Raw genomic sequence first — 19805 nt, forward strand, 5'->3', positions numbered from 1 at the left:
TATTTTGCTTCTTTATAGAAGATAAATTAAAAGTATGTTATCAAAAACACCTGAAAAAGAACAGGATTATTAAACTCTTGGAAGTTTTTTCGGCCCACTGAGTTAGTTTACACATGGGAAGCAGCCTGTTTGGCTTCATCTGCCGCTGTGATTCAACACCAGGATTTAACATTTGGGGGATTCTAAAATCATCATGTTGAAGTCCAAAACCTTCGTTAAGAAGACCCGGTCGGGTGGGGTGATGAAGGTCGTGCGTGAGCATTACCTGAGAGATGATATTTGGTGCGGAAGTGAAGTTTGCACTGAATGCAAACAGGACTCCACGGTGCTGCAGAAAGACGCGTGCATTGAGAGTAATCTGTGCTCTTATCCGCACTATCTGTTACCTGACACAAATGTGGTGCTACATCAGGTGATTTCACTTGTCACACATGACGTGTGTATCTAGCAGTTTAGCGTGACTGTTTCTTGATAGTTTTCCATTTAAACTTAAAGTACAGGTCTCTGCCTGATATTGCAGCGTTATGCACCATGTAGAATTATTATTAAATCACGCCAGACTACCATGCCGGGCTATCCGACTTAATAAACATGTTATTTGTGATTAATACGTCTTGGGTTCCCCCACGTTCTTGCATATTTTTATATGTAGTAATATGGTGATGCTTTGATTTATGTCAGTCTTAACATCCATTAAATTAAATGTATTCATTAAGTCTTTGCCCTCATTCTCTTCATCCGAATGGATACACTTTGTCCTGTAGATTGACGTGTTGGAAGATCCTGTGATCCGTAATGTGATCATCCTTCAGACTGTTCTGCAGGAGGTACGCCACCGCAGTGCACCGGTCTATAAACGCCTGAAGGACATCATACATGAGAAAGAGAAGCACTTCTACACTTTCACCAATGAACACCACAGGTATCACATTATGATATTTACACAATGCAGATTTGTAAAAAAGTGAAAAGAAATAAAAGGTATAAGATTTGATTAGATTCAACTTTATTGTCATTGCACACAGTACTGAGACAACGAAACTCAGTTTAGCATCTAACCAGAAGTGCAAAGAGCAGAAAGTGTTGAGTATGTACATGTGCAGTAAGAGCAGAATGGTGATAAACTGTGACTAACTATAAATATAGGTATGAATATATACAGTATACGTGTGTGTATTTATACATATACAGTAAAATTTGCAGAATGAGACAAGAGGCATGATGTAATAAGTACAATGGATAAACTACGGAGGTAAATAAATGGGTAAAAATGAGAAAAATATGTGCAAGTACAGCAGTAAACAGGTATGTTTCTTTAGTGGAAATCACTGCATGGGCTCAGGAACGCTTTCAAAAACAACTTGTGAATGGAGTTCTATGCTGCATTTACAGGTGAAAGTTAAAACTACCATTTATACAAATGTTCAAGAAACATTGCTGCCCTCTATAAGCCTGAGCTTATTTTAGATAGACTAAGGAAAAGTGGAGAACGGTCATGATGAAAAAATGTGAAATTCCCTTTTTTGGACTCATGGATATCATGGAGGGGACATTTGTGATGCACCATTAATGCTGAACAGTATATACAGGTTTTTAACCAGCACATGTTGCCATCCAGACTATGCTTTTTCAGGTAAGGTCCTGTTTGTTTCAGCAAGCCAAACAACTGTTTACACAAATTTCAGCAACACTGATTTATAGTAAAAGACTTACCATCTATTGAAAGCACTTGGAGCGTTGTAATAGCTGCTAGGTCCACAACTGTTGAGTAGCTAAAATTCTTTATCAAGCAAGAATGAAAAAAGCACTTACCAGTTGTATTTAAAAGAGGAGATGATGCAGCACTCTGTTTGGAAATATTGTTGTACAGTTGCTATTGAAAAGTATTAATATATATATATACACACACACACACATATAGTTGTAGTTTTTTGTTGAGTGGCTTTTCTTATGATTCCTTTTCTTCCAGAGAGACATTCATTGAACGTGAACCAGGGGAGAGCGCCAATGACCGCAACGATCGTGCGATCCGTGTGGCAGTCAAATGGTACAGCCAGCATCTGAAAACATTAGAGTCTGACACAGATGGGCTGAAAGTGGTCCTCCTCACCAATGATCAAGGGAACAAGCAGAAAGCGGAGGATAACGACCTGTTGGTGTTCAAATGTAATTATTAGATTAATCCACCGTTTCAACACTACATTTTGTTGGATACAAGCTTGCTTTTAAATGGCATCATCTGAATACTTTGTCACAAGTGTTTATTTGCTTACATTCTAGTTGAGGAATACATCAAGAGTCTAATAGCAAACCCTGAGCTCGTGGATCGTCTGGCTTTATCCACTGATGATAAGGTGAACAGTAGCACAGTTTGTTGTAGCTGTGGACAAAAAAAAAATCAATTTCTGGTTGTCCTTAAAGTGACACTGGATGCAGATTGTTTATATTTAACTCCTAACCATTTTCTTTCTTTCTTTTATGTCACTTTCCCACTCTGCGTTTTCTTTCCTTCCTCAGAATGAGATCACAAGTAGTAAAGTGTTGTTTCCAGAGCATCTTCCTCTGTCCAGGATCCAAGCGGGGATTAAGAGCGGCTCCTTCCTCCAGGGCTCCTTCAGGGCCAGCAGGGACAACTATCTGGAGGCCACAGTCTTTATTCAGGGAGAGGGGGAAGACAGCACAGAGGTGTGTGTGGACATTTGTCCGTGAAGATGCAGTGCTTTAGGAATCAGAATTTGTCATGCTACGTATATTAAGACTTAATTTTGCTGTTTGAAAAAATAATAATTTGTTAAATGACAAAGAAATCGAATCCATTTGTTACAAGTTCTATATTGTCCTTTTTGGCTTTGTGCCAGGTTCTCATCCAGGGTCTTCAGAACCTCAACAGAACAGTGCACCAGGATGTGGTTGCTGTGCAGCTGTTGCCACGGAGTCAGTGGGTAGCACCCTCATCGGTCGTGCTGCAGGATGACGGTGCTGCAAAGGACGATAACACAGACGAAGACGAGGAGTACAAAGCGGTGAATCATTTTCTTTTACTTAAAGGAAGAGTGATTGCACCATGGAAAAATAACTTTTTTTTTTTTTTTTTTCAAAACTTTTCATCTGAACGACAGCCTGAGCACGATTCAGTGCATTATTGACCTCTGTATTCCTGTGTGTCTGAGCAGCTAAGGATATCAGCAGCTGAGGCAGCCAAAAAACCCACAGGGAAAGTGGTGGGAATCATCAAAAGGAACTGGAGGCCATTCTGCGGCATGCTGATGGTCTCCCAAATCAAAGAGGTAAATCTAGACAGCTGAATATCATTCATTTGAGCATGCAAAGCTAAAGCTGTAACTGGCATTTACAAGTCTCGTGTCATCAGCACTGAGTTTCTTTTCTTTCCATTCTTCTTCCAGTCCACCCGCCATCTTTTCACCCCTGCGGACCGCCGTATCCCACGCATTCGCATTGAAACACGACAGGCCTCCTCACTCATAGGCCAGAGGATCATGGTGGCCATTGATGGCTGGCCTAAAAACTCCAGATATCCAAATGTAAGTTGGATCCCCTTCGGACTGACTGTTGATTTCTCTTACATGGGGTAATAAAAACACAAAGTCTGTCCATGAAGGGATGTCTTTTATTTGTTTTATTTTTTTTTTCAGGGTCACTTTGTCCGCAGTCTGGGAGGTGCAGGAGAGAAGGACACTGAGCAAGAAGTGTTGCTTCTGGAGCATGATGTTCCACATCAGGCCTTCTCTCAGGCTGTGCTCAGTTTCCTCCCCAAAATGCCTTGGGCCATCACACCTGAGGTCACTTTTCTTTGAGATAAACTAAGCTCTACTGTTGCATGTTTAAGAAGGAGTTTGAATATGAATGAATGTGGATGTGTTGAATAGGACATGGAGAAGAGAGAGGATCTGAGGCATTTGACAGTGTGTAGTGTGGATCCTCCCGGATGTACGGATATAGATGATGCCCTGCACTGTCGGGAGCTGAAAAATGGAAACCTTGAGGTGCACATATTGTACACATACGTTGTCAGTAACAGCAGTGAGTTCTCTGTGTCTGTTTTAAACGTGAGTGTCTTGGCATGTGATCCGTTTTCTGTAGGTTGGGGTCCACATCGCCGATGTCAGTCACTTCATCAGACCTGGCAATGCGCTGGACAAAGAGGCTGCTAACCGTGGTACCACTGTGTATTTGTGCGGCAAAGTAAGGAAAACCTCAGTGTTTTCTCAGCTTCCTGCATAGCATAAAGCATGAAGATGTTCTGAGAAAATGTCAAAATTAAAATATTGTAGACAGACCTCTAAAGAGCAGTGAATGCAAGACGTCACAACAATCTCCGCAACAGGCTTTTTACAAGAAAATGGGAGAAAAATCTCTTAAACTAGAACTGACTCTTGAAACTGAAAAATATTGAAATTTTGACCGACTAGAAAATGGAAATAGTAAAAGCAGCCTTGTTTTCATTATGAGCTTGCCTTTTGAAAAATCTTTGCTTACTTAATATTTTTTACTCAAACTTCTTGCTTTAAAAAGTAAGCTCCATTTCTAGCTGTTTGACTCCATCCCAGTCTTCTGTTTGTCTCTTCATAAAGGCTGTATGACATTGCTAAAGACATGCATGGAGGATATAATGATTTTTTTTTTTTTTAACATTGTCCAACAGAGGATAGACATGGTTCCTGAGCTGCTCAGTTCCAATCTTTGCTCTTTACGCTCCAATGTGGACAGGTGAGGGCTGAAGATACACGCACACACACCCACACACAAACTTTCACAACATTCAGCTTTGTCCATTCCCCTGAATGAACATATTGGATTATTTCCTTTCATTATACTTGAACATCTGGATGAACAACTTCTAAATACCAGCCATAATGCTTTTTTCCCCCTACCCATTCCAGTTGATGTAATTGAAATGCAAATTTTTTGTCTGATTTTACCAGGCTGGCTTTTTCATGTATTTGGGAAATGAACCACAAGGCAGAAATTCTAAAGACTCGGTTTACAAAAAGTGTTATCAACTCCAAGGTGAAGTACTGACACACAAGCACAAATAAACTGATTCTATTCCTTTTTTCTTTTTCTTATTTTTATTTCCTGCAGTCGATACACCCCACTTGCTTTGTTTATAAAATTGGATAAATGAATGATTTGACAGTTCTTTGATTTTCTGTCTGCTTTTGGTTTTATTCAAGTCATCTCAGACATATGCTGAGGCCCAGATGAGGATCGATGACACCAACAAGAATGACGATATCACCCAAAGCCTGCGGGGTCTCAACAAACTAGCCAAAATCCTCAAGAGGCACAGGATAGAGAAGGGGTAAGGAGTAAGGAGTAGGGAATAATAGAGGTTTGGATTGATGAAACACAGTATGGGAACTATATCTTCAAAGTAGCTGTAAATGACAGGGATTGTGTTTTATGTCATTCAGGGCATTGACACTGTCATCATTGGAGGTTCGGTTCCACATGGACAGTGAAACCCATGACCCCATAGACCTCCAGGCCAAAGAACTCATGTGGGTAACTTCCAAAACAAGCATCAAGCTGAAACTTTTACTCTGCAAAAGCTACTTTTAAAGAAATATATATTTGTGCGTCATTTTGTCTTTTGCGAATGAACCTGTCTGTGTCATTAGGGAAACAAACTCTATGGTGGAGGAGTTCATGTTGCTGGCCAATATTTCAGTTGCACAGAAAATTTATGATGAATTTCCAGAGTGTGCTCTACTAAGGAAACATCCAGCACCACCTCCATCTAACTATGACGTCCTGCTCAAGGCTGCAAAGTCCAAGGTGAGTTCAGACAGTTGTTTATGTCTACGTTATATTCCTGTGCCAGTTTTGATTCTTAATTAATTGAAAACGGACTCATTAATAAGCAGTAAGATCATTGAAATTATCTTGAATTTTTGCTGGATTACAAAACAAGGTGTGATAAGCCTGTTCTTATAAATGTACATTTAAGGGTAGGGTATTGTATTTAAGTGCACTTTAACAAGGTTTTCAGAATGTCAAATGGTCAAAAAAACTTAAAGGACAAAAGCTGCAGAGAAACATGCTGCTCTAAGATGAAAAGTTTAAAATCATTCCAAGACAGAGGAAATCTGCCTCTTCCTCATCAAGCTATTCTCTTTTACATTACTAACTTTTTAGCACAAACTTAACTGTTTTCTTAGTAAAATTATTCAAAGAGTTTAGCTAATTCTTCTAGCATCCGTATGCATCACTTATCGTATTAGAAAACTTTGTCCAGCTCACCAGCTAATTTAATTGTGAGCACTCTGAACAAACATAAGGGAGTAATTTAACTAATTTAGGAGCAGCTTTTCTGTCACCCCTTTGGAAAAATGCAGAATTTATTAAGTTTGTGAGTACAAAGTGTATGCGTGTGTAAGGATTACTGTGTTCTAGCTTTCTGTGTAATACAGTTCTGTTTATCGCTTACCAGGATGTGGAGATCCACACAGATTCAGCCAAGGCACTGGCCGACTCCCTCGATGTAGCCAAAGTGGATGGCTTTCCATACTTTAACACCTTGTTGCGCATCTTGGCCACTCGCTGCATGATGCAGGCGGTCTATTTTTGTTCTGGCATGGACAGTGATTTCCATCATTATGGTCTCGCCTCTCCCATTTACACACACTTCACGTCACCCATTAGGAGGTATGAAAACAGACACACTACTCATCTTGCCTTAATATGTTGGATGTGGGTTTTTAACAAAGAAATGTGAACAATTCCTTGTTCTAAACTTTTATTATTGTTCTGTATAAACAACCTTCTGCTTTTCTGCGTTCCCTCACAGGTATTCAGATATCATCGTGCACCGCCTGCTGGCAGTGGCCATCGAAGCAGACAGCACCTATCCAGATTTGATGGAGAAACATAAGCAGTCGGCCCTCTGCAGCAACCTCAACTACAGACACAAAATGTCTCAGTATGCACAGAGGGCATCTGTGGCCTTCCACACACAGGTAAAAATATATGGACACACTGCCCTATATGGCAGCTCTCACGTATTCAAGCAGTTTAAAATCACAACACTTTTATTATACAGGTTGATTGTTAAAATTAATTTATACCTCAAAAACATTTGTTTCAATATAATATGTAGCCAACAGTAGTAAAATATTCATATTCATGTTTGCATTCACTGTTAATGCAAACATTCTGTGATATGGAGTTATTTAAAGAAATAATCCTAAACAAGTGGTGAAATTTAATACTGGGTCCTATTACCCTTAACCATGACCACAAATTCATGCTTGTAAAAAAAACAAAAAACATTTGTGTTTCAGTTGTTCTTCAAGAGCCGAGGCATACTGAATGAAGAAGGATTTGTTCTGTTCGTGAGGAAGAATGCGATCATTGTTCTCATCCCGAGGTTTGGTCTGGAGGGAACAGTCTTCTTTGACACCAAGGGCAAAGTTTCCCCAAACATCGTTTTTGAGGAAGAGGTATAAACACCAAATTCATTTTCACTTACTCGTCTGTATCGAACTCCAGCAGTCATCAGTTAGTTTTAGTCATTTGTAAACAAACTGTGTTTAAAATGTATCCTCTGCATATGTGTAGGGTCCCACTCTAAAGGTGGAGCATCACACGTTTCACATATTTGATAAAGTGAAGGTCACCATCAGCCTAGACGACTCCAACATTCAGCACCAGAAGATCCGTATGGCTTTAATTGAACCTGTGGTAAGGACAGACTGAACAGCTTTAGAGATTATTCCTCCTTCATCTGTTGCTTTAGCTGATAATGTACAGTATTTAGATTTTTACTTTGTACTGATTAAAAAAAAATACTGTTTTTACTAGAAATAATGTTCTTTTCTTTTTTAGATCTCTGGTGTGAGTGTTCCTGCCCCTGATACTGAACCACAGGCCAAGAAACCAAAACTGGACAGCTAAAACAGAAGCAGCTCCATAATACCCCAGAACCACACGACCATCTTCCAGATCCAGCATCTATGATCAGTTTAGACCTTTTTGGGTGTATTGAAAAAGATTAAGTGTGAAGTTCGGAGCAACTTTAAGAGTTTTTTACCAAATCTTTCACCAGCAAAGTGTTCTATGCCGTTATCATTTTATGATTTGAAACATTTCTCATCGCAGACAAGGATGAGTGCAAGGGACTGCACACCAGAAATGCAGTGTAACTGAAAGTGTACTTATCATTAAATATTGTTTTTAAATCTACATTTTTCTGTGTCTCTCTAAAACCAGTAATAAACCCACAACCGTGAACAGGCTAAGCTGGTATAGAGTTGACTGGAATTATGACTATAATACATTTGAGCCAAGTCAAAAATATCTGCAGCCAAACAAAGAATTAAAGTTAATTTAATGCGACAAAGATCCAGCCCATGCTTTTACGTATGAAAAAAAGGCTCAGCTTTTAATTCATTAGTGGCATTATTCAGTGTTATAATGTGGAATATTTATTCCAACAATACAAAAAACGACAAGTAACCTGAATTTAAAATGTCTTATTCCATTCAATTAAAAAAAAAAAAGAAAAAAAAAAGCTCAAAACATCATGATATCCAGTTTTATAATAACATAAATACAGTACAGATCTGATGTCATCTGAAACTCAGGATCAATCAGGTTGATCATGTCATCATCAAATAAAATTTTAACTCTGGCATCAATACAGCATTTAAGAAGGGTACTGTTGTGCATGTTTGATACAACTGTAATAACTGAAACTTAATCACAACTATATATTGGGGTCCAAAAAAAATTTCTGAACGAGAATTAAACTTCAATTTCTTACAGCAGGGCTAAGTGAGACTTCCCTTTTGATAAAATATAATGCGGCAGAGCATTTGCTTTAAGTCGGGTAGCTTGAACCTTAAAAAGAACAAATAACCATCTTCAGTTCATTGATAACCCACTTCAGCAGCTGAACATTCAGTCTTAATTTACTGTAAAAGCTGCAAACATAGTGTAAACTTGTTATTGTATTGGATTCCAAAGCAATCATCTTAAGCTTCCACTGGAAGAGGTGTCCCTTTTAATGCGGAACTCAGGCGGCTCAGTGGTGAGGATAAAACCCCTGAAAAATAAGAAACTTCTTTTAGTGAAACATCAAAAGGACGTAGAGCACTGGTGCTTGTCTCCAAAGCTGCATTAGGACCATTTTGCATTCAAGTAAAATATTGTTTCATATTGCTGTTGTTCCATTGCAATTTAAAATATGGTCAAATAAGGTGGATTAGTCCACTGACTAAGTGTTGAACATCTAAGCAGCTGAAGTGTACAGAAAAGGAGGAAGAGTGCTTCAGCCACAATTAATGAAAAGAGCACAAGTGGCCAAGTTTGAATGTTGTACTTCCATAACAAGTACTTCTGTAGTTTTGTTTAGCTTCTTTCAATAGAATGCACAAGTTCAAAAGTCACAAGTTCCCGGGATCGAAATGCAATTTAGTAATCCATCTTAGTCATTAGATTAGTTCGCTTTACAGGCACAATATAACACAACCACAATGCTGTGATTGGATGTTAAGAATTAACCTTACCTTAAGTTTAGTGTGTCGAGTGATGAGGAAGGCTTCTTCCACAAGGTTGGAACTGAGGGACTCTTTGTTCTGACAGTCTGAGCTGAAGCCATCAATTAAACTAGCAGTACCTGCTGAGGTAGTGTTATAGCCGCTATCCACCTGAACACAAACAAACAGCAGTCGGTCACAGGTATTCAACTAGAAAAACACACATCATTATTAAATGAACAATTAGAGGTCATTCATGCAAGTTAAATTATGTAAGGAAATGCAGAAAGAAGGTAGCTCTTAGTTGTCTTGGGGTGAAATTTCTTTAACAAACCTGCATGCTAGAATCGTAGGGGGTGCTGCTGCCTTCTGTCAGAAGAGACATAAACATCTGAGAACTTTCTGTTGCAGACACATAGCCCATGCGAGAACTGGTCAGCCGTCCACCTTCCTCCTCTTCCTCCTCCAGCCTACTTTCTATTCCCATGTCTTTGCCCTCCTCCATTTTCACCGGTTCTATAGGATCAAGGCAAAATTTTACAGTAGGAGCAGTTTGAGTGTCCTGAGCCAAAGGGAACAATGGATCAAGTTCCATAGCGGGAAGAGAAGATGAGGTAGAAGTGGATGGGGGTTGATGTTCATCCTCCTGATTGTCTAGAACATTCGGGTTAAGGATTGGGGAAATGAGAGGAGGTGAAGCCCAGCAGCGGACTCTGGGTCTGAGCTTGTGTCTGGAGGTGTGCAGAGGCTCATTTTGGTAATGGAGATGGTGAGGAGAGCCGCTACGAATGGGAGAGCAACCTTCAACAAATGGACTCTCGTTACAGGAAGTGACATGTGTATCCAGCGGACTACCACGTGGGGTCAAACTGCTTGGCTGCTTCCTTTCAGCTGAAAGAAGAGCAGAGAAAAAAAATTAAACACTACCCCCATGAAAAAAAAATAAATAAATCAAAATATGTGTGAGTTAAAAAGAATAATTGTCTACCTGAACCTATGGGTGTACGTGCCACATGGGCAATAATAGGGGAGATAGTAGGGGAGATGTGGCCAGCAGGAGATGACCCATGAGGAAACATAGGACTGCTGATACTGCCGAGGCTGCAGTCTATGAAGCGACCATGCTGGATGGGACTGGATGAGAACTGACCCTATGATTGAAAGATTGTACATTCATTTGTTATGTTGTGCAATAGTTTATCTGACATCAATTGAAATTCATTTTTTTTATTGAGAATAAATAATAATAAATCACAGCATAATTTTCTGTTTGTGACATGAAATTAAAAATTTTCATAATGATTAAAAAACTGCTGACTTTGTGCTTTCAAAAATGAACAGGAGACAGATCAGGCAGAAACAAATGTTTGCCATCTACAAGTTACTCTATCCAGAGTAACTTGTTTCTCCTTACTTCTATCATCATTTTTTATCTTTTATCTGATGTTCTAAAACCTATTCAGGTCGAAACATATGTCAAACCAATCATTTGTTTCTTAACACGTCACCACTCACCGTAGAGGGAGTTGGGGCCGCCGTACCATATGTCAAAGGGGAGGAAAAGACAGGCGATATTACTTCTCCCTCAGAACGATCAGCTCTCGCGACAGCGCCTTCTTTTTTGGGAGATGTCTTCTCCAGTTTGTCATGGACTCTCTCCGGACTCGGTGGGGTAGAGCTGTCAGAGCTGTTATAACTGAAGTGACCATCGAGGAAGAGTTTTCGTCTTAAGGAGGAGGAACTAAGGCTTTCCTGCACTGCATCACATGCTTCCTCATAACGATAATATTCTCCTAAGATGGACAAACATGATTTAATGGTAAAATACTCTGCCATATGAAACTTTCTGACTTTGATTATGCTGGAGTTCAATTGAGGCTTACCTAGTATTTTCTCCATGTCAAAAGCCAAAGGCAGTGAAAGGGCTGTCTGGCAAGCAACTGTAAATTAACGAGATAAAAACAAATGAGAAGATATACCAGTGTTTTAAAAAAAAAAAAAGGCAACTATAGAGTATTATGACCAGTTCAGCTGTCAACCAAAAGGCTTTGTAAGCTGCAACAAACTGTTAATTTGTATTTAAGCACACAGGTTTGGATAGAGGAACTGATGCTTCAAGTTGTGGTTTAGTTGTCTGCATCGTTTGTGTGGAACATGTGCAGACTTGTGAAAACAAATCTAGCCCTGGGATGACAAAGATTACTTTTTGTTGAACACTCTAAAAGGAGGTGTACTAACCTGAGATTTTTTCTGTCTCCTCTGCAATTGCAGGACCTACAAATAAATAATAATTTTTAAAAAAACAGGCAAATGAACATGCAATACTTAAATGTATAGGCTCAGAATACATAAAATGTAAAGACTCAAAAGTAGAGCTTACTTTTCTTATAGAACTGAGGGGCTCTACGGGTTTCTGGTGCTGCCCAGGGAGAAGGCACAATGGTTCCTTTGGTGAAAAACTTTACAAAGAGGGACAACGATTAAAATACAAAATAAAGCAGTAAATCATAAATAGTATAACTGCTTAATGAATACAGAAAAAAAACAGACCGAGTTTGAATACCTTACCTGTTCGATAGCATTCTGACATTTTTCTTCAACGTCAGAATCCATCCTAAAATAAAGAATAATAAGGTCTTATCACTTAAATTCCCTACAATATGAAATATACGGATTTAAGCTGTCCTTAGTTAGACCAACCAACTGTTTTACTCTGGGAAATTTAAGAGTTTTCAGTACATACCTTGTCTGGCTGAGGTAAAAAGACTGTCGCTGGATTTCCTCAGGGTCTATGTGTACAGGCTGAAGACTGGCCATTTCATCAATAGACCAGTTAAACTTAGGTGGAGTCTGGGGAGGAGACAGATGAGGAAGTGCATAAAGGACAACATATACTGAACTTTTTGGGGAAGTAAGGTTAAAGTTGATCAAATAAGGCTAAAGACAAATGACGTACGCATTTGAAGTCAGAGTGTGTATTTTACGGAATATGATTGTTATATGTTACACTGCAATAGGTCTAAAATATGCGAGGGTGAAGGTGTGAGATGTGTTCGGACTTACAGTCTTACAAGGCTTGGACTTGAACACCGATGGACTCGGAACCAGGGTTTCACGCAGGTGGTGGTGGTCATTAGGACTCTCAAATGGGTTTCTTATGGAAGGCCTTCCTGGAGTTTCTGGCGTTATCTGTTGTTCAAGCTGGTCCTCCATCTTCGCTGAAAACAAAAGGACACAACAAATGATCGAAACATAATACACTAAAATGGCAGTCTATTTTTGTTGTGGGGTCATTTTTATAGCTCAGTACGTTTTCTACATTACTCTCCCCGATTCTATAGCGTTTACTTGACTTCGAAGATACCGACGAGGAAATAAGTTTTCAGTTCTACGTTACATACGTTTACCCACGTTACGTAAAATTCAGTGGTACGTAAAACATATATTTTGTCGTTGGTACTTACAACTGTTATTAGGCCAAGACTTAGACCACGAACTCAAACAACAGTCTTCCCAAGAGAGCCAGCAGCAAAGACCCAGCTACAAGGACAGTTCAAATGTTCATTTCAATTTTGCCCACAAGACCCTCCAGCCAATAGAAATATTACAGGAAGTTCTCGGGAACCAATGAAGACGATTATGTCGTCACTTCCTCCGCCAGTTTCGATGCCGTGTTTGGAAGGCAGCGTTGCTAACTAGCTGCTAATGTTACCAGTCAGTTAGTGTGTGTTTATAATCATGTCTGGTTCAGTGTAAAATAAATAGGATTTATTTAAAGTCTGGCTGAACTGTTGTTATAAATTGCAAGCATAAATCAATTATCGTGGCGTCAGAGACTTCTTCAAGTCTTCATAGGTTATCCACTTGCTAGCTATATTTGGCTAATTGTTTCCATTTATCACTATGGCAAGTGCAGCAAATGCAAACCTAAACGCAGTCCGAGAGACAATGGACGGTAAATATTTATTTTAAACTATTGCAGCTGTTAACTTATTTGTGAAATGCATTCGGGCTAATTTCTAAACAGATAGAGTTAACACTTGGCACGTAATCTCAGAATAACATTAATCTTGTTATCAATTTTCTCCAACAGTCCTGCTGGAAATCTCAAGGTTGCTAAACACTGGTTTGGACATGGAGTCTCTGTCCATATGTGTGAGACTGTGTGAGCAAGGCATCAACCCTGAAGCCCTGTCTGCAGTTATTAAAGAGCTGCGTAAAGCTTCTGAATCCCTGAAGGTACGTACAGGTTGACCCTTTCATTTGATTAAAGAGAATAGCGCTAGAGGGATCATTAAAGGATAAGACCGGTTTTTTGACATTGGGCCCTTGATTTCACATTATAGCATGATGTTCTACTCACCCCTGCTTGTTGTTTGTCATTTGGAGCTGTTCCGAAGATATTCGCGAGGCGTCTGGCTGCTCTCTTGAGATATTCGGCCATGAAACGGTTTCCTATGGGCAAGCTCATACAGGCACAAACTATGCTGTTTATAATTTATTAATTACTCTACACTAGAACTGATAACGTGGAGGTGCGTCGCTTACTTAAAAAAATCCGGGTTATTGTAATTTTGATTTTTTTTGTCGTAAAGTGGGTGTTACTGACGTCATCGTCGTGCTACTGCCACAGGCAGCCCACAGACCTGCTGCCTATTTATTCATTCGGCTAAAATTCAAAATTAGTAACCCGGATTTTTTTAAGTAAGCGACGCACCTCCACGTTATCAGTGCTGGTGTAGAGTAATTAATAAATTATAAACAGCATAGTTTGTGCCTGTATGAGCTTGCCCATAGGAAACCGTTTCATGGCCGAATATCTCAAGAGAGCAGCCAGACGCCTCGCGAATATCTTCGGAACAGCTCCAAATGACAAACAACAAGCAGGGGTGAGTAGAACATCATGTTATAATGTGAAATCAAGGGCCCAATGTCAAAAAACCGGTCTTATCCTTTAAGTCGCAGGATAGCACCCATCCCTGTTGACCAATAGTTGTTGATGCTGATCGATTTTTGATGAGCATCAACAACTACTTCAACCAAGTAATTCTTGAGAGATAGCATTACTTGCCAGTGTACAAAACCTTGACAAACAACTATGTAATAACCACACTTGGAGGATGTTCATTCAGATTTTTTATTTTGTTTAAAATGGACAAATTGATTATGACACAAAACCATTTTGTTTAATACCCGGACGTTCTGCCTTTGTAAAACATTGTACTCTAATAAAAGTGTTCTTTTTTCAGTTGAAATAACTTGTGGACCCTTTGATGGCCATGTCATTGAGTTGACATGGACAGCAAACGGTTAAGAGAAACGTTTATCTGAAGAAAAGTTTTAATGCCCTTTGCTCTGTGGCAAGATGCGTATCATCCTGAAAAAATTACCTCGGCATCACCAAACCTAATTTCAACTGATGGTATGAGAAAAGTGTCCAAAGTTGACTACCATCTCCTCTGGGCCTTTACCTCACATCAGCCTTATATCATCAGTTGTCTGTACAAAGCTGACTGGAGGCAGCCAACATTTTTTGCCACATTCAGAAGAAAACTACCTTTTTGAAGGAGTTTATAATCTTCTCCATTGTTTCCAGTGACATTTTGCTTATTTTGGCCATGTTTCTTGCCAAACAGCCAGATACAATAGCTCATTCAGCTCTGCAAGCACGATATTTGCACATTTGTGAATATATAAACATATAAAAGCGCTGAAAAAGACACAACATAAGTTGCATTTTTTCAAGTTAAACATTCTCAGCTGTCCAGTTAATTTTCACAAAGTTTTGCAATGTTACTGTACAATTTACAATTATTTGGTTAATGGCCTGCATTTGTATTCTGCCTTTTAACTTTAGGCAGATCCATGAAAGCACTTTGTTTCTCATTCACCTATACACACACTTACACACACACCAATAGTGGTGGAAATGACATGCAAGTGTTTTCATCTCATATCAGAATCAAATCGGGTTCTAATGTCCAAGAACGCTCTGACTTGTGGAGGGGCTGAGATTTAGCAGCTAGGAAGGAAACAAGGAATCGCGATGTGTATATTTATAATGTTTGAATTAATTTCTCTTCTTTCAGGTTTCTGAGACCTGCACAAACTGAAGATGGAGTCGGATCACTTCAGTTTGGGACCTGTAATGGGATCATCCCCTGCTCCTGGATACGTACCTACCATTGGCTTTTCCTGCCCACTCAGATTTGTTTTGGCTCTGTGTCCTCTGTGCCTCCTCAGTCACCTTCTGGGCTTAGACTTGTGTTTGGGTTTTTGTGAAGAGATCCCAACATCTGTCACTTCTCTAAACACAAGTCCTCCCCTGAAATAAGGGCATGCTCTGCCACAATGTGTGAAACTTTAGATTAAGTGTTTTCTAACACAGATTATGAAGTGTGAGTTCAAATTTGCAATGACATCCTGCCTGCCTTGATTCAAAGCAGGATGTCATTGACTTCTTATGATCATCAGCTTGGATTGCACTTTTCAAATGTAAATGTTTTAAAAAAAAAAAAAATTCAAATGTGTATTATTTGTTATGTATTGCTTAACTTTTCATTTGTTTACATTTTTTCACTAAGGAAATTATCCTTTTTTCATAACAGTTCATGTGATTATCTTTGATAGAATAATCTGAATTAAAAGGTTACCAACAGTGACCACAAGATGGGGGTGTGTCTTTCTTTTTCCAATCCGAGGTCCAGGTCGCTTAAGCCTGATTTATGCTTCAGAAATTGGGGAAACTGCTGTGCGTCCCGAGAAATTCCAGACCGAGGTTGCAGAACCATAACATGAAAAGTGGTTCGCGACCAGAGCAAAGCAACACGTCAAGACGATAGACGCAGAAGTATAATCCGCCCTTTAGTGTTCAGAAATTTGTTAGGTTACAACTTTGGAGGTTTCTTGATTAAGTCACAGATTATATTGTTCATCAGATTCATCCTAAAATCACATGACCTAATTCCCATTTTTTGTTGCCTTGGTCCAATTTCAGAGCCAAACAAAGCATTTTTTTCCCACGTAATATCATTTTCTCAGGCCTCGCCTTATTAAGAGTAAATCTTTCCAAAGGATTTTACAAAGGAAACAATCTTTCCCGTCGGACTAGGTGAAAGGGACAACAGACTGGTAGAACATTACACAATACAATACAAAAACAGACAATAGAAGAGTGATTGCATCAACAGCCAACAACATACTTCACAACAAAGAAGACACGAGCAAAGGTCAGTCCTTACAGCAGGATGTCCTGTTGATCTCAAGTCCTTGCTCTTTTAGGCCTGCACATCATCCACAAAAAAGTATTTGAGATATATTGCAAACTTGACTGAAACTGTCTTTGATCTACCAGAAGTGATGCCCCGAGATCGCCTATCTGAGCACACAGCATTGTTTTGTTTCTCCGCTGTCTGTAAAATAACTCAATTCATCTTCTAGATGAGGGAAAATGCTGAGAGCACAGAACATTTCTCCACAGGCCAATATATGGGCCAGGAGCAACCTGTTATCCACACAGGCTTTCATCAGTGTCTTGTGTGTGTGCGTGTCCCTCAATATGTGAGAGTTTAGTTGTTCGCGCATCGCTGTAGATGTCTACAAATGAGTAGCCTCTAAGCCATCTGACAGTAACGCCTCACCCCTCACAGGCACACTAGAGAAAGCTAGCAAGTGCACAGGAGTGTATGTGTAAGCATTTCTGTCTTCTTCTGCTTTGTCTCGCCATCTTGATTGACAGGCTGTGAGTCTAAATCTCTGTACCGCTGCTTTGATCTCTTAACACAGTATTTCTCTGTTCCTCAATACCAGCATCATGTCAGCCAAGCATGAGAGACATACTGATTTGGTGCAGTGGCTCTCCTTGATAGTCCATAAGCCTGAGCAAACCCAGGTCTTGGCTGGGGGGGGGGGGCTGCATGAGATGTTGACGGAGTTAGACACAAAACAAGAATCCCTTTCTTTTAGAAAAAAAAAAGTTATGCACGGCTTGATTGGCTACTAAGGGCGTGCGATTCAGGATGCATTGTGGTCTGTTTGATCTGTTTGGAGGGGTTGTCCTTATCCAAGCAAGCCACTTTGATCTCTGTTAAACAAAATATTCCCAAATCCCATAGTCCTAACAGAGATTAGCGTCCATATATGCATAAACATCTAAGAGGTGTTCAACTAGGGCAATGGTCAGGTCACATGACTGTATCAATTTAACAGGCAAGCATGTCCTCGCATCCAAACTTCTAAAGGTGTTTATATCCGTGTCTGATAATTATCCAGGCCGAGGATTATTTTTCTAATAAATGAGGGCAGTTTCGTTTATGGGTGAAAAATCTATGAGTAGCAATTACAGTTCAGGTGTGTGCAATGGATATTAGGATAATAATTAGACTGGACTGATTAGAGGCTCCTGATGTATACAGAAAGATGGTCTGTTTATGTTTGTTCCAAACCTAAATTACAACCATATTGTCTCACGAAAACACATACAGTGTCGAGCTTAATTTGACACTGCATTAAACCAAAAGCCAAAGATCTCTTTGAGCACACTTACATACAGGTCACTAATTAATCGTTAGCAATAAACAAGAAGGTGTGATAGCCTCCCTGCTGAGACCAGGCTTTGTTTGTCCCTCGATGACTTATTACTCATTATATGGTCATTTCAGGGATAATATTTGTGTTTTTTATGAGGTCCTCCAATGACATGAACGTAAAAAAAATGTGAAAAATTTCATGTAGCAGAATTTCTGGACAAGAGACAAAGTTCTTTCTAAAATATTCACATATTACAAAGCTAAATTTTTTTAAAAGGACTTAAATTCCCACGAAACACACAATTCACTATTGACAAAAAATAATTACCTTGGTGCTCTTGCACCAGAATTATTATCACTGTATAACATTTTGAAAATCTTCAGATATAAAATTATCAAAATGTGTGTTAAAGCAATATTTTGGTAAAATAGCAAACATTACTGAACCATTGAAAATAAAACCTTGCATTGTAGTGTAATAATACAAACAACATTGGACACAGGTTTTTTCCATTTTCAAGTGTGAAAAAATGTGAGTTTGCTGGAATCCTTTATACAATATTAGATTTAAGGCCTCCTCGGAGGTTTTCAATGGGATTTGAGAGAGAGACCCACTGCTCCTCAGTTTAAAACACTCTATCTTTTGTGCTGATCTGTGCTTCTGCTCATTGTCCTGCTGAAAGACTCAAGACCTTCACCTCAAGCCAGCAAACCAGCTCAATGCATTATCCAATGTGTTCAGACACTGGATTACACATTTTGCTCCAGACGTCCTTGGTAATCTTCTAATGTAATAATTTGCTTGAAAAATTCAACACCTCAACAACAACAACAAAAAAAAAGCTCAGTAAAACAGCCCCACAACACGATGGAACCTTTGCCAGGCAGGTTTTTTTCTATGTGGGTTTAATTTAATCGAAAAGACACAAAATTCCCATCAGGCGCCGCTTTATTTCCCTTGTCCATATATTATTATCTCATACTGACTGTGGCCTATATGTATGAATGTTTTTGCAAACTTTATATTTTTATCCCACAGCATTTATCTGATGACTGTGCAATCATTATTTCACAGACATCACCAACATTATGTAATTTTGTTGAAAAGTGTAATTATATTATCCCAAATATTACCAGCAATTTTTAAACCCAGGGACATAGGCACAGACAACTACTTTTTTTATCGTCGTCATCATCATCTGGCAACTTAACTGAAAGCAAGAGTAATGGGAACGTAAGCAGTGTGCAAAAAAAAGGGTCAACTCTTCATATTTAGACTGTTTAGATCTTGTTACAATTAACCATAAGTATAGCAACGAGATAATCTCTTTCACATAAGTTGTACACATTAGTTTACATTAACCATCATATAAATATATGAGTAATGCTCAACTAGTTTAGACTAGCGGGGCAGAAAAGACTTAAGTTACCTTTAACAGCAGTTTTGATTTTTAAGAAAATGGATTTTTAATTCTTCCTCAAAAAATGTAGTATTACTTGAACTGAACTTTTTTCCCAATTATTTTTTTTTCTATCTTGGTCTTTCTACGTTCATATACATACATACACAAATATATATTTAATTATATATATACATATTTATATATATATATATATATATATATATATATATATATATATATATATAATATTTTTTCCATCATTGACAAAAAATAAATAACTACCAAGATAGCAGCAGGTTGTTGAGCCCTGACATCCAGTTATTGAAAAGCTGCAGCAGTGTATATCCTGTAGAGGCTGTGTTTATAGGTGTGTC

The 19805-nt window shown here is 38.9% G+C and overlaps 3 protein-coding genes across 3 annotated transcripts; 2 read left to right on the forward strand and 1 right to left on the reverse strand.

The window, feature by feature from the left end:
* The first annotated feature begins 100 nt into the window (after positions 1-100).
* dis3 (DIS3 exosome endoribonuclease and 3'-5' exoribonuclease) lies at positions 101-8205 on the forward strand. The gene is made up of 21 exons (XM_075478464.1): positions 101-412; positions 765-922; positions 1970-2166; positions 2281-2354; positions 2518-2685; positions 2859-3023; positions 3174-3287; positions 3405-3542; positions 3654-3800; positions 3888-4004; positions 4102-4203; positions 4664-4728; positions 4944-5028; positions 5196-5323; positions 5436-5522; positions 5643-5799; positions 6455-6669; positions 6812-6980; positions 7305-7463; positions 7582-7704; positions 7849-8205. Exons 1-21 carry the CDS (start codon positions 194-196, stop codon positions 7915-7917), a joined length of 2856 nt encoding a protein of 951 aa, XP_075334579.1. The 5' UTR covers positions 101-193; the 3' UTR covers positions 7918-8205.
* Positions 8206-8328: 123 nt separating this feature from the next.
* bora (bora aurora kinase A activator) lies at positions 8329-13039 on the reverse strand. The gene is made up of 12 exons (XM_075478465.1): positions 12965-13039; positions 12564-12718; positions 12244-12350; positions 12069-12114; positions 11881-11959; positions 11739-11774; positions 11384-11440; positions 11016-11293; positions 10489-10651; positions 9835-10391; positions 9531-9671; positions 8329-9067 (listed from the first exon to the last, which is right to left on the reverse strand). Exons 2-12 carry the CDS (start codon positions 12711-12713, stop codon positions 9047-9049), a joined length of 1635 nt encoding a protein of 544 aa, XP_075334580.1. The 5' UTR covers positions 12714-12718; positions 12965-13039; the 3' UTR covers positions 8329-9046.
* A 125-nt stretch (positions 13040-13164) lies between these two features.
* On the forward strand, positions 13165-16168 carry mzt1 (mitotic spindle organizing protein 1). The gene is made up of 3 exons (XM_075484805.1): positions 13165-13455; positions 13594-13739; positions 15590-16168. The coding sequence occupies exons 1-3, from the start codon at positions 13404-13406 to the stop codon at positions 15611-15613; spliced, it is 222 nt and encodes a 73-aa protein (XP_075340920.1). The 5' UTR covers positions 13165-13403; the 3' UTR covers positions 15614-16168.
* Positions 16169-19805: the final 3637 nt, after the last annotated feature.

Source organism: Odontesthes bonariensis, chromosome 2 (genome assembly GCF_027942865.1).
Source record: "Odontesthes bonariensis isolate fOdoBon6 chromosome 2, fOdoBon6.hap1, whole genome shotgun sequence".
Taxonomy (NCBI): Eukaryota; Metazoa; Chordata; class Actinopteri; order Atheriniformes; family Atherinopsidae; genus Odontesthes; species Odontesthes bonariensis.

What these genes read in the sequence shown, in the direction of transcription:
- dis3 (XM_075478464.1), top strand. Translation starts at nt 194, where the DNA reads ATGTTGAAGTCCAAAACCTTCGTTAAGAAGACCCGGTCGGGTGGGGTG. An exon ending in CTGTGTATTTGTGCGGCAAA is followed by an intron (nt 4,204 to 4,663) that starts GTAAGGAAAACC and finishes ATTGTCCAACAG; the next exon opens with AGGATAGACATGGTTCCTGA. An exon ending in AAAGTGTTATCAACTCCAAG is followed by an intron (nt 5,029 to 5,195) that starts GTGAAGTACTGA and finishes GTTTTATTCAAG; the next exon opens with TCATCTCAGACATATGCTGA.
- bora (XM_075478465.1), bottom strand. Translation starts at nt 12,713, where the DNA reads ATGGAGGACCAGCTTGAACAACAGATAACGCCAGAAACTCCAGGAAGG. An exon ending in TTTTACCTCAGCCAGACAAG is followed by an intron (nt 12,115 to 12,243) that starts GTATGTACTGAA and finishes TCTTTATTTTAG; the next exon opens with GATGGATTCTGACGTTGAAG. An exon ending in CTCGACACACTAAACTTAAG is followed by an intron (nt 9,068 to 9,530) that starts GTAAGGTTAATT and finishes CTTATTTTTCAG; the next exon opens with GGGTTTTATCCTCACCACTG.
- mzt1 (XM_075484805.1), top strand. Translation starts at nt 13,404, where the DNA reads ATGGCAAGTGCAGCAAATGCAAACCTAAACGCAGTCCGAGAGACAATG. An exon ending in AGTCCGAGAGACAATGGACG is followed by an intron (nt 13,456 to 13,593) that starts GTAAATATTTAT and finishes TTTCTCCAACAG; the next exon opens with TCCTGCTGGAAATCTCAAGG. An exon ending in AAGCTTCTGAATCCCTGAAG is followed by an intron (nt 13,740 to 15,589) that starts GTACGTACAGGT and finishes CTCTTCTTTCAG; the next exon opens with GTTTCTGAGACCTGCACAAA.